Below are 13365 nucleotides of genomic sequence, written 5' to 3'. Positions count from 1 at the left end.
ACAGCATAAGGCCTACAACCCATTTGGGCCGGCCGCGACAGGACTAGAGTTAAGGCATTATAAATAGGATAACACAGCTGCGTGGCCGACAACCCGAGGGTCCGGCAGCGAATAGAATACTATGTGTACGATATATCAAGTATTTCAGGCATACGACATGGCTTAGGTCTATGATTTTACAATAACCAAATAACAAAACTTTTCTGCGAACTGTAATGGCACACGTAGCACAGCAGTCCCACACAGGTGAGAGAGGAAACGTCTATACCTTGCAGTAGATTGTCAATCATCAGTGCGGCCACCAACCCAGCCCCCACAGCCCAGCATTCGTGCACGAAGGGCAGTAAACAGCACACCAGGCACCACCATCAGCCTCGAAAGACCAGGCCCAGCTCTCAATCTGAAAGGTCCTCATCCGGATCAACTCGTGGTGGTTCACAGATATCCCCCCTAAATTTATTCCATGCCCCCCAGATTTGTCCCCATTTTGCCGGGCACCCTCGATGAACAAACACTGCCTTTTCGGCCACCATGGCCTCGTCCATATCTTTGCACCAGTCTCTCAGCGTGGGCAGGACGTCGGAACCCCACAGTTTGGCTATATTGCGCTTCGCCACCATCATACCCAGCACAGCCCAATCCTGCTGGCGATGAGTCAGATCTTCCGCCTCCCAAATGTTCACCAGACAGCGACGTGGGTTGGGCAGCAGGGAAACGTTCGTGGTTTGAGAAATGGTTCGCATAACAGCTGCCCAGTACATGGCCACACCTCTACAGTCCCAGATCGTGTGGTAAAAAGTCCCCCTCTCCCCGCAGCCACGGAGGCAGAATTCGTGAGAGGCCCTCCCTATTTTGTGAAGAACCGTTCTGGTGTAGTATGTGCGGTGAACAATTTTCAACTGTACCAGTTTAAGTCTAGACGGAATCGCCGATTCCTTCGTCGAGGAGAGCACTTCCTGCCATTCAGAGTCATCAAGATCGCCGATATCTCCCGCCCAACAAAGGCGTAACTTGGATAGCATATCAGGGAGGTTGTTGACCAGTTTCCTATATGTGAGGGATGTCGCTTTGTGGGGCATATGTTCTGTAAGCAGTCTATCTTCTAGCGGGGTGGAGTCTTCCAATGTTGTACCGGTCGGGATGGTTGAGAGAAGTGCGTGTCTTATTTGCAAATATCTGTAATATTCTGATTGGGCCATGGCGTGGTTGGTCTGTAGAAACGCGAAGTCAACTACGGTACGTTTTCTCCAGAGGTCACCCACCACGGAAATACCTATGGAGTCCCATGCCCGGAACCCCTTACTATTACCCATGTATCCCAATTGGTGTGAGTCCCACAGGGGTGTCATTAGCGTAATAACGTGTGCGCAACGAAGGTGTCTATGCGCTTTGTACCAGGTCTGTATTGTGTGACGGGTCGGGCCTATCAGAGCAGACGGGACTCTACGACTATACAGGTGTCTTAGTAGTCCCCTGGGTTCAATACCCTGCCTATCCGCCACAAAGGCTGGTTCTGTTTGCGCGGCGTGGAGCCAGTAATTAATTTGCTTAAGGTGGGCAGCCCAGTAGTACAGTTCAATATTGGGTAGCGCTATACCCCCATCATACCAGTCCTTTACCAGCTTGCATTGTGCAATCCGGGCCGGTTTCCCGTCCCATAGTAAAGTCGATACAGCTGCCGCGATGTTCTTAAAGTAGGAGGGGGGTACCGGGAATGGCGTGTTCTCTAGGAGGTAAAGAAAACGGGGCAACGCCATCATTTTGAACAATGCGGCTTTGCCCAGGAGAGTGAGAGGGAGGGAGCGCCACACCTTCATGTCTCTTTTGAACCGCTCCAGAGGGGGTCCCAGATTAAGGGCGTGGAACTCGACCGGGTCGGACGAGACTTGGATTCCCAAATACTTGAAGGGGCCGTATAGTGTAACGGACAGTCCGCCGGGGGTGGGGTTCCAGCAAGAGCGTACAGGACTGATTTAGTCCAATTAATTCTATAACCGGAGACCCTCCCAAATTTCTCGCAGACGTTCAGGAGCACTAGAATAGATTTTTTAGGGGAGGTGAGGTACAAAAGGATATCGTCCGCGTACAGAGATATCCGATCCTCCCACGTCGGCGACCATCTGATACCCCTGATGGATGGCTCCCACCTAACCCAGATCGCCAGCGGCTCGAGTACCAGCGTAAACAGTAAGGGGGACAAGGGGCAACCCTGCCGCGTCCCACGACCAAGCGGGAAATCTCTGGAGACGTGACCATTCGCTGCCACCTGGGCCAGTGGCTTAGTGTAAAGCAAATGGACCCACCCGCAGAACTTGGGGCCAAAGCCCATGTGACGCAGCACAGCAAATAGATAGGGCCACTCCACCGTATCAAACGCCATAGTGGCGTCGAGCGAGAGGAGCACCGCCGGTTCATGTATACTCTCCCGGCGGGCCAGTACCGCTTGAAGGCGTCTTAGATTATACGAGGTATTGCGATTCGGCATAAACCCGGACTGATCCGGGTGTACCAGGGCGTGCAGGTGCGGAGCCAAACGCTGTGCCAGCAACTTGGCAAGGATCTTCGGTTCCGCGTTCAGTAAAGAGATGGGGCGGTAGGAGGAGCATGATTCCGGTGCTTTACCAGGTTTATGTATCGGGATCACTGTGGCAAGGAGTTGATCCCTGGGGAGTTCCCCTACTTCTAGACTGTCCTTAAACATACGGAGAAGATGGGGGGCCATTATCTGGGCAGTGTGCTTAAACAGTTCAATTGGGAGTCCGTTGGGACCCAGAGCCTTGCCAGATGCCAGTGCGCTAGTCGCCTCTCGTATCTCTTCCACAGTGATGTCAGCGTCAAGCTCCGACGCCGCTTCAGGGGAGAGGCTGGGGATTGTCAGATCCTTAATATAGTCATAGGCTTCGTCTGTCGAGTATGGTGCCTGGGGGGCGTAGATCGCCTCAAAGTGATCAGCCAGCAGTTCGACTATGACTCCGGGGTCCGATATCGGACGCCCCCCTGGTGACGCCAAGTGTGCAATCACCCTGCCCGCTTTTTCTTTTCTGTCGAGCCAGGCCAGCATCTTACCCGCCTTGTCGCCCAGTTCGTAGACCCTATGACAGGAGGCTTGAATCCTGGTCCGCACCAACTCCCTTTGGAATGCCACCCACTCCACTCTTCGCAGTCGAACTGTCTGAGCAGTCGCCGGAGAGGGGTGGGACTCCTGGTCCGAGATCGCACTCTGAAGCGCGTCTTCAAGGGCACAAAGATCGTGACGCTGAGCACGTTTCTGGGCAGCAATAAACGTAATTGCCTGCCCTCGTATGACCGTTTTGTACGCTTCCCACAGGGTACTATGGGAGCTCACGGAACCAGTATTCTCCTGAAAGTAGAGGGTGGCGGAGCTGGCGAGGGTTTTCCTCAAAGGGGCGCTCTGCAGATAGCTCGCGTGAATGGGAAAGACGCGATTTCTATGGGGGCGGTGATTCGTGTAAGTGAGTTGCAGCGGCGAGTGATCCGAGATTCCTCGCGGACGGATGTCTGCCTCTGCAATGCCTTGGAGCCCGTCACCTGACATTAGAATATAGTCTAATCGCGAGAGACAGTGATGTGTCGCTGAGTAGTAAGTGTATTGCTGCTCGTAGGGATGCTTATGTCGCCAGCTGTCTGTGAGGCCAAGGGCTTCTATTAGGCCAGCGAGTCGCCCGCCTCCCCGCACCGTCGTAGCATGTGGGTGTCTGTCCATTGAGTGATCTACAACATCATTAAAGTCGCCCCCTATTACCATCGTCGCCGTCGGCAATGACAGTAGAAAGGCCGCAAGGGCCGCATGTGCCGTGGCATGTAGGCCCGGCGGGACATACACGGATACAAAATTGAAGAGTTGGCCCTCCCACTGTATCGTCGCAGCTGCAAAGCGGCCCTGGGAATCAATTTTGGTCTGTTGACACTTCATCGGAAAGTTCTTCCGAATAAGTATTCCCGTCCCTCTGGAGCCTGAGGAGAAATCCGCATGTGCTATGAATTTATACCCCCATCTATCCATCGCTCTCGAGGCCAGGCCCACAAGGTGAGTCTCTTGCAAGAGGACTATCGCCGGGTTGCAGCGCTTCAGGTATTGGAGTACTAGGCCCTGCTTCACCTTGTCGCGTAGACCCCTGACATTCCATGTGAGGACCGTGAAAGTGGACGCGTGAGAGGAATGTGGTGTGCACTGCTCAGGTGTAACCATCATGTGTACTGACATTGAGGTGCGCGTGTGATTTCATACTGGACATCCGGGGACGGGTCCCACATCCCACCTCTGAAAGGAAAGTGTCTCTAACTAAGTGCGTAACATGTGCCATAGAACTTGTCATAGTGCAAAATTCGAAACCAAAACAATCAAACATTCCCCCTCCTCCCCCCCTCCCTGCCTCCCTGCTACACGGGACCAAAACCGCCCGTCTCCCCAACTTAGCAGAGTGCTCAATCCCATCCCAACCCAAAGTACTTGCTTGCAAGGGGTAAGTAGCTCTGCGACCTCACGAGCGGCTCCAAGTGTACTCCTCTGTCCCGCTCGGAGTGCCCGCCGAGGGTTACTTCGGCAGTGTTCAAATGAAGTGCCGCTCAAGGACTCCGAATGCAGGGGCCTATTCTTCTGTGCGTTCTCCGTCCTCCAGGCCTGACTCTGCAAATAGATCCTGGCTATGATCTTGAGTTGTCTGGTGAGCTGGTTGAGGATCCGGCCGGTGGCCACGCTGGTTCCTGTCATGTCTCCGCGGAGCCTCCACTTGTCTCCATCCGTCCAGCCAGTCTCTCGCCGCCTCCGGGGTGTCAAAGAACCACGTCTTGTGATTATCCACGATTCGTAGCCTTGCCGGGAAAAGCATGGAATAGGGTATTTCCTTAGCCCGTAGAGATTTTTTGATGTCAGTGAAAGTCTTCCGGCGCCGGGCCACATCAGCCGTGTAGTCTGGGAAGAAGGCAAGAGTGGAGTTCAGTACCTTAACAGGAGCAGAGACCCTGGCCGTCTGCAGTATGGCGTCCCTGTCTCGGAAGTTAAAAAGTCTAGCCAGCACTGGGCGCGGTTGCGCCCCTTGTTTGGGCTTTCCTCCAGGGACCCTGTGCGCCCGTTCAACAGAAAAGAAATTTGAGAGGCCCTTTGGCTGCAGCTTAGTCCTGATCAAATCCTCCACATACAGATCCATGGATTGCTTGCCCTCCGACTCCGGAATACCTAAAATTCGGACGTTGTTTCTTCTGGAGCGCCCTTCCTGATCGTCCAGTCGGTCCTGCAGTTTCCTGGTGACCGCCTCCATGCGCTCCACAGCAAGTTGTTGTTCCAAAGTGTCTTCCACCAACGATTTGGTGACTACTTCCACCTGCGCCACACGTTCCGTCATCTTGTGGAGGTCTGCCCTCAGCAGGCCAACGTCCGTCGATATAGACCCCACCGTCGTCTGCACACTGGAGAGCATCTGCATCAGATCTTCTAGTGTAACTTTTTTGGAGCCGTCTCCCTCCGCACTCTTATCCGTTGAAGTGCGACCCTCCGGGTGTCTCGCAGCGTTTTTTTCAAATGCGTACTTTTCAAGCTTGGATAGCGCCGCCGAGTGTCTGGGTCCTCTTCCCGCCATAGCGTTGATGTGGTGGAGCGTGGCTGTGGGCAATCCGGCAGTAAAAATGGCGTCGTCAGTCAGGGACACTGGACCGCCGCAAGGGGGATCAGCGTCAGATACTGCACACCTCCACACACTCGCCAACACTCCTTATACGCCTTCCAGGCTGAAATGGCGCACAATTGACCTGCCCTGCTTAAGCCCCACAGGAATCTCGGGCTCTGCAAGGACTGTTTGGCCTCAGCAATATCCCATCAAGTCTGGCTTCACCGACCCCGGGGGGGCCGTCGCTCAGGTCGTCCCGAGGGTTAGTGGTCGGTGTAGTAAAGGCTGTCCAATGTATTACAGTCGGCTCCCACCTCCGAGATGCAAGTCCGGGAAGAGGTGGGGGCGGGCGCCGCAGCCGTGCACCGTCCACACAGCAGTGCGTCGGACCTCCTGATATCGGGGCGCTCAACCACTGGGACCGTCGCCCCCCGCACCTCAGGGCAGTAGCGTTGTCAGGCGACCCACCTCCGGTCCCGTTCAGGACAGCCGGCACCACCGACCGCAATGGGCCGGCGGTAACTTCCGGCAGGGCTCTCCCGGTCACAGGGCACTTCCGGTCGGCCTGCTGAGTTGCGAGAGGTCGGCGTCCAGCGGCAGTCTCAGGGCCCTCCTCTGCACCACGGTGTATCTTCGTCCGTCGGCAGTCGATTCGGCCCGGAGTAGGGTCGGATCACACCCTTCAGCGCCGGCACTCCGGCCCGGCCACCCGAGGCACAATTTGACGGCTGGAGAAAACGGATTAATGTACTGGGAGCCGCTTCAGTCTCAGAGCTCCCGCACTACGCCGCCATTTCGTTTGGCTCGTAGCCACGCCCCCCACACCCCTCCTGTTTTTGATTCGTAATGGATCACAAAAGCCATATGAGTTAGAAACAATTTTCTGACTCTTAAAAGGGCTTTCACACATTTAAAAAAAAAAAAAAGGTGTTGTAATATTGCAAACAGTGTTTCTGCAAATTCCAGGCTTTGTGATCGCAGAACATCTTTGAACATGAGGCCCTATTTTGCAGGAAGGAACAGGCTTCCTAATGGTGAGGTAAAGTGACATTTAACATCTTCAGAAAGTCCTTGGTTATTAGTACAAAGAACGAGGCTTGTGATTGACTCCTTCAATTTAGTGTAAGAGCCAAAAAACGTAGAGCAAACATAGCTAGGTGAAAGAGATGGTAATAAAATAGCCTCCATCCTTTCATAGCATCAACATTTTATTTGATGCAGAACCTCATTCACCTAAAAAAAACAAGCACACTTTTAGCTTGCTTCAGAATGCTCATTACATTGGGCGGTAAATTCAAGAGTCCATACTGAAATAATTTAAAAGCCAATGTGCTAGCTTCAATGCCTGTAAATTGTGACATTGCATTTTGTGCTGCACCTTGGTCCGAAGATTGGGTTGGCACAGCAATGTCCAGCATGCTGGTATTCTATCATGATTTTCTTACTGACCTCAGAAGCAGAGTTCAAGGTGGCCTCAGACAGTAATGAGATACACAGTATTTATCCTAGGATTCGTCTTGGTCAAGGAGCACCTTTCTTATTCAAAGAGAACTTACTCTTTCACCTTATGGGCTCTTCTGAACACTCATGAACCATGGGGCACACTTTATATGGTGTAGAAATCTGGCAGGCAAGGACAGACCGCATACAAGAGTCCTTACCTTCCACAACTAAGACATGTCACATAAAGTGAAGGCAAGGGGTCTTTGGCAAAAAAAGAAAAAAAATGAAAAACCTTGGAAAACAAGTTGGAAAGTCAAAGGCGACACTTCAAGATGTTGAATTATGTGTACATTAGTGAAAGCCTGACAAGAAAAACAAGCATTGGCATTGCCAATAGGTCTCGCTTGTGGGACCTTATAAGTATTTAGTTTTGCAGCACAATATCCTTGTTGCACCAAGGATATTGTGCTGCAAAACTAAATACTTATAAGGTCCCACAAGCGAGACCTATTGGCTATGCCAATGCTTGTTCTGGGCAGGGACATAAAGGCGGACACTCGCCGCACGCAGCTGCCTTTCTGTTTGTGTACCTTCTTGTGTTTGCACGACACACCCTCCCGTTTCCACAAATCAAAGATGTCACGGGGGAGCATCCAGGCTGCAGCGTCGTGTGTTGAATGAGGCTTTGCCGTAGAAATAAATGGCTGTTTGAGTCAGTGGCGCGACGCAGAATGAGGGGACACCCCTATAGAACGGGAAGGGGGCCCGCAAGTCTCACATATCTCAGTTTAGCCTTGAGTCGAATGGGGGTCCCCTGAGTGGGTGGAGGGCTTCCCCCCTTGCACCGCCGGGAGCTGCAGGGCCTGCGTTACGCCCTGTTTGAGTCATATGCGGCGTTAGACCTCCAGTTCCCCGAGATGGCCATTCGCAGGCGGCTGCCCGTGAAACGGGACGCTCATTCACGGACTGGCATTCAGAGCGGCCGAGCTGGCATAACAGATCCGCAGACGCCCCTTGTAAACTGAAAATGTAAGCAGATCGGTTAAATCACGAAGGATCCCCTCTTACCACTAATATCCACTGTGCATTTAACAGAACACCGTCAATATAGCCAAAAAGGCGTGCGCACATTCGAGTTTCCCAAGACGTGGACCGTCAGTGTAGCAGACCTCACTGCAAAGGCATTGATTTTTTCAAACAACAAAAGACTGGGTCCGAAGACGGACAGGCATCCATTTAAATGGCCCTCATGTCCAGGGGTAGGGGGCGCTGGTCACCACAAGGAAGAGAGGGGCACTGGCAACCCCAAGCATGGACGTGCGGTGTTTTCCACAGTGGTTCCAATTTGCGCAGTGTACAGTAACAAGCAGCCACCAATATGACCTCCGGTGGGGAGGTGTGAAACTCAGACCCTACTGCCGAGGAAATTATCGCACTGACAATCATTCCACACAAAAGGGATACAACGGAAAACAAACACATGCCCGACACCCGAATGCGGGAACAATGACACCCAACTGCAGTAACACAAAAAAAACAATCGAGTTTATAAAGGACGAGACTGTCCAAAGAAATATAGAACTGGACAGTGGGTGGTGACACTACTCTTAAGGAAGTGCGTGTCTGAAATTCTGAAACATTTGGTAAAGCAGTACAATTCTGCTATGATTGAGAAAGAAACAGTTTAAAAGTGTAAGGCCGGCCTGCGGCCGGCCATGAATAATTACAAGCACATAAACAGGCATGCTGTGACGGAGGTGTGAGAGGTCTGGCAGGGAACAGATGGCCTGGCAGTGAAGCAGGGGGCGGGGCAGCGCTGGGGAAGCCTGTGGGGAGGGTGATTGATGCCTTTGATGTGGGGAGGGAGGAGAGCCATGTGCAGGAGAAATGAACAGATGTCCGTGAGGTGTGAGAGGAGGCCGGCCATGAATAATTACAAGCACATAAACAGGCATGCTGTGACGGAGGTGTGAGAGGTCTGGCAGGGAACAGATGGCCTGGCAGTGAAGCAGGGGGCGGGGCAGCGCTGGGGAAGCCTGTGGGGAGGGTGATTGATGCCTTTGATGTGGGGAGGGAGGAGAGCCTTGTGCAGGAGAAATGAACAGATGTCTGTGAGGTGTGGGAGGAGTGCCTGGTGCGCGTTCACGTGGTTCACGTGAACTTCATGAAAACGCCAGCAAAAAGCTGGTGGTTTCATGAGGATTTTGAGCACTTGAATTCTCGTTCCTCAATGCGCTTGCGCGCATTTAAGGTCACAAGACCTAAAAAGCTTGTTAAGTAACAAATGGGCAGAGTCCGTTGTTGAGTAATCCAGTTTCTGCGAGACAGAAAAATTAACTGCCTCAGGGCTGTATTCAAACTGCTACCGGGATAAAAGAGGTGAGCCTGGAGAGAAAGAGGTACAGTGCTGTTTTTGCACACACGTCCTGACTCCCATCTACCAATTCTCTTTTTGATCTGTTTTTTTAAAAAAAGATGCAGCATTGTACATTAGTGTCTTTGTCCAAAATCGATTTGATTATCCACAGTTAACATGCCCAAAGATCACCATATGCACAGGCAAATAAAAACACAAAAGTGAGGGAAGAAATTCAATATTGCTGAATAACAGTGAACATCAGATAGGACCCGGAGGAAATTGCGTGTTATATACCTACTGAATATTCCTCGTGGAAGCAAGTACTGAACAGTGAGCTTACTTTTAGGACAATTGACAAACAGCAAGGAGAGGATCGATGACATCTGACTGTGTTTACCACAATCAGGACCAAAAGCTGAAAGAAAACTAGTACAAACAGACAGGTTATGATGTAAAGTCCTCACCGTCCCAATTCATTTAGAGAATTAAAAGAACGCCATTGATGGGTGAGTTCAAAAAGCATAAGTGCCTGCAAGTGGAAAACATGAGAAACTAGGGCAATTTCACATTTAAAATTCGGGAACCAATAGAAAAATCAATAAAGCCAATTCAGCAAGTACCGCCATTTTCTGTTGATATTCAATTTTAAACAAATGACAGCTTCATCGTGGTGCATAAGCAATAGTTTGGGAAATACATATAAATAACTGTTGCATACCTTCGCAAAGAGCTCCACTTTGTTCTTGTTCTGCTGCTTGTAAGAACAATTCTCTTGCCTATTTGGGAAACAACAAACCATGTTGGACTACTTCATTTTAATGCTAGATTATAAATATGTAATTAGAATGTTGGTGAGGCAAACACCATTAAGTAGCAAGAAAAATAATCAGGCAATTTTAATGCAATTCCAAGCAGGAATAGATAGCATCACTGAGGAAACGTGCCATTCAGATTTAAAGAATCGTAAGTAATTATTTTAGTAAAAAAAATAAAATAATAAGTTACCTCAGAATTGGCAAAGCAAACTGGCGTTCAGCCACTCAGCTTTGCTAAAATTACAGGGAAGTTAGTAACGCTACCTCAGTTCCAGGATGCTTATTTTAGAACCCAGTATCCAGCATGGACTAAAAAGTGCACTTCTTATGATTTCGAAATTGATTTGGGCCCTCATGGAGAGCCACTGGTTGTTCTGGATCCCAGTAATAAAAAGTATGCAACATCTTCCATAAAACCGAAATCTTGTTGCACAAAAAACAAGTACTAGTAAAACCAATAGGCCTGGCTTATAACTTAAAGGGCCTGGATGCATTCATCCATGACGTCACTCATCCAACCGCCCAAGCATTCAATCATCTATCTCCCATCCACTCAGTTATTAACCCTTGACTAAATGAATCCATTCACTAACTCATTTTTGCATTCACTTGCTCTCTGATCCACAGTATCCCACAAACTCATTCATCAAGAGGAACTTTCAGTTATCACCCAGATCCAGTGAGTTTACAGATAGTTTAGAGGGAGCTTTTGGTAGAGTGTGACTGCTAGTGCGCGCAAGAATGAGAATGTTGTCAGTAGTGTGTGACTGCAATCTGTGAGCAGTGTAGGAGTGCTCTCTGTCGTATCGAAGGCCTGCTGGGAGACAATGAAGGTGCTGGAGCGGGAATCAGTTCTCAGTTGAAAGAATCTTGGTTTACCATCACATTGGCCAATTCCCGCTCTATTATTTCTCCTCGTAGGGGGCTTTGCTGCTATTTTTACAGAAGAGGAAAGCAATACATCGCATGAATTATAATCACCATCAGTCTATTTTCAGTCGATTAAGAGAGATTGATATGAGTTAAAGCTTTTTATTATTCAATGTCTTTTATAAAATCATTTTTATTTGATCACAAGATAAATTCATCAAGTTTTAGTCATTATAATTTTATTCGAAATCGATAATGAATCAATGAGTAATACATAAAATAAAATGCATTTAAGCGCATTCCATAAACGAAAGAATCCCTGTTCTAAGAATAGGGGAGAAAGGAGCCAGTTAGAACCCTTAAAAAGTTCTAGTTCGAGAGAGTGAGAGAATTCAGCATGAAAGTCAGTTCAAAAGATCAAATATAATTCAAAGCAGAACTTCCCATAAAGAGAGGTTCAAGAAACTCAGTCTCAAAACCAGGTGGAATAGAGCAGGATAAATGAATTGCAATAGAAAATGAGGCAAAAAGTGGTCTGGGGAAAAGGTTCTGAGCCTACTTTAGGAACAGGCACTATTCCAGACTACACATTTCTTAGGCTTTGCAACATGTTGCTTCTTTCGTCTCCCATCAGCCAAGCATCGTTAGATGCTCTTGTGGTATAGATCACTCCTAGGGCCACATGCATCAATGTAGGATTTTGCATTTCCTAAATTGCGAAAATTAAGGAATCGCAGTTTAGGAATTGCAAAATCCTATGCATCAAGAAATCCTAAAAGTTTTTAGGATTTCTTAATTTTCGGTATTTGCAATTCCTTAATTGCGAATCGCAGTTAAGGAATGGCATTACAATGATTCCTATGGGCCTAGAGGCCCATATGAATCAATGCCGTTTTGCACTTTTTTATTTTGCGTATCCCATTTGTTTGATGCATTGCAAGGGTGCAGAGGGGGGTCCAAAGGACCCCCCCCTCCTGCACCCCTGAAATGTATTTTAAAGTGCATGTTTCACACACACATGTCCTAAGGACATGTTTGTCTGTAACATGAAAGTTTAAAAAATGCATTTTTGAGCATTTTCATAACTTTTCGCAATTTACCACGAGATGCAACCTCGTGGTAATTTGCACCCCCTAATTGCTAATTCGCAATTTGAAAAACAATCATGCATTGCTTTTAAGGAATCGCAAATTTGCGATTCCTTAAAAGCAATCGCATTTTTGGAAATCACTAAAAATAGCGAATTTCACAAAAATGTATGATGCATCCCAAAAACTAATTTAGGAATCGCAAACGGCCGAATTTACCGATTTGCACCGTTTGCACTTCCTAAATAGGTTGATGCATGTGGCCCCTAGTCTTTTCACCGAAATGCAATAGTCCACAAACAGTAATGTTAAATTTGCAACTAAGTTGTCACGGTTAGTTCATGTGAGTCAATTTCTCCTTAAGGTTTACTTTCCCAGGTATTAAACTACACTTCTAAGTTTCTAAATAATCAAGTTTCTAAACAATGGCCTATGTACAAGTTGAAACATCAATGTAACAAAAAGGAAAACCTTCACTGGTAAAAAAAACAAGTTAGTTAAAAAGTCAACTTTGTTTTATATGCTGCATTTTTACCCCATTAAAGGACTTAAACTAATCTGTTAACAGTGATCTTTGTGTAGTAGAAACATTCTGCAAAATATGAGAAAATTTAATGGAATTATTTATTATAAAAATGTGTTCACGGAAAGGTCAAGAAATAAACAATTTATGCATGTTTAAGCATTCTAAGCAAATACACTTTTCAAACAGTGTTACTTTAGCCATTTGAGGCCTAGTACGTGTAAGTTTGATTAGTACATATTTTGCACTTTTAACGCATTTTGTTTTAATTTAAGCTTGCACGTTAGTACTGCACTTTCATTATAATGAATATGCTACTTACCAGTATGCATCTGTTCTTGGCATGTAGGGCTGCTAACATTCATATCTTAGCATTAGATCGCCGCCTAGTGTTGGGTCCGGATGATCGCACATTGTTGTCCTGGAAGAGTCTTCGAAGTATCCTGAGATAGGTGGCTCCTCCCCTGGACTACAGTGCGCATGGGCATCGGCTCCATCCCCAGATTGTTTTTCGCCATTGTGGCAGAAGATGGAGTGAAAAGTGTAAAGGATGTCCATGCTAATGATTGAATACAATAGTATATCTGCAGCTGCGACAGGCACCGGGGAGGAGGGTGGGCGATATGAATGTTAGCAGCCCTAC

General features: G+C 48.4%; 1 protein-coding gene across 4 annotated transcripts in view; it reads right to left on the bottom strand.

Annotated features, from left to right (window-relative positions):
- Positions 1 to 13365, bottom strand: part of FBXO9 (F-box protein 9) — a 407092-nt gene that overhangs the window by 284680 nt on the left and 109047 nt on the right. For all 4 annotated transcript variants that reach the window (XM_078647941.1, XM_078647942.1, XM_078647943.1 and 1 more), the window contains one exon: positions 10145 to 10202. In XM_078647941.1, the coding sequence (XP_078504067.1) occupies positions 10145 to 10202 (58 nt within the window). The remainder of the gene's footprint in view (positions 1 to 10144; positions 10203 to 13365) is intronic.

This window comes from Lissotriton helveticus, chromosome 6 (assembly GCF_964261635.1).
Source record: "Lissotriton helveticus chromosome 6, aLisHel1.1, whole genome shotgun sequence".
NCBI classification, from domain to species: Eukaryota; Metazoa; Chordata; class Amphibia; order Caudata; family Salamandridae; genus Lissotriton; species Lissotriton helveticus.
Note: the sequence above shows the minus strand (reverse complement) of the source record. Positions and strands in the feature narration are given on the sequence as shown.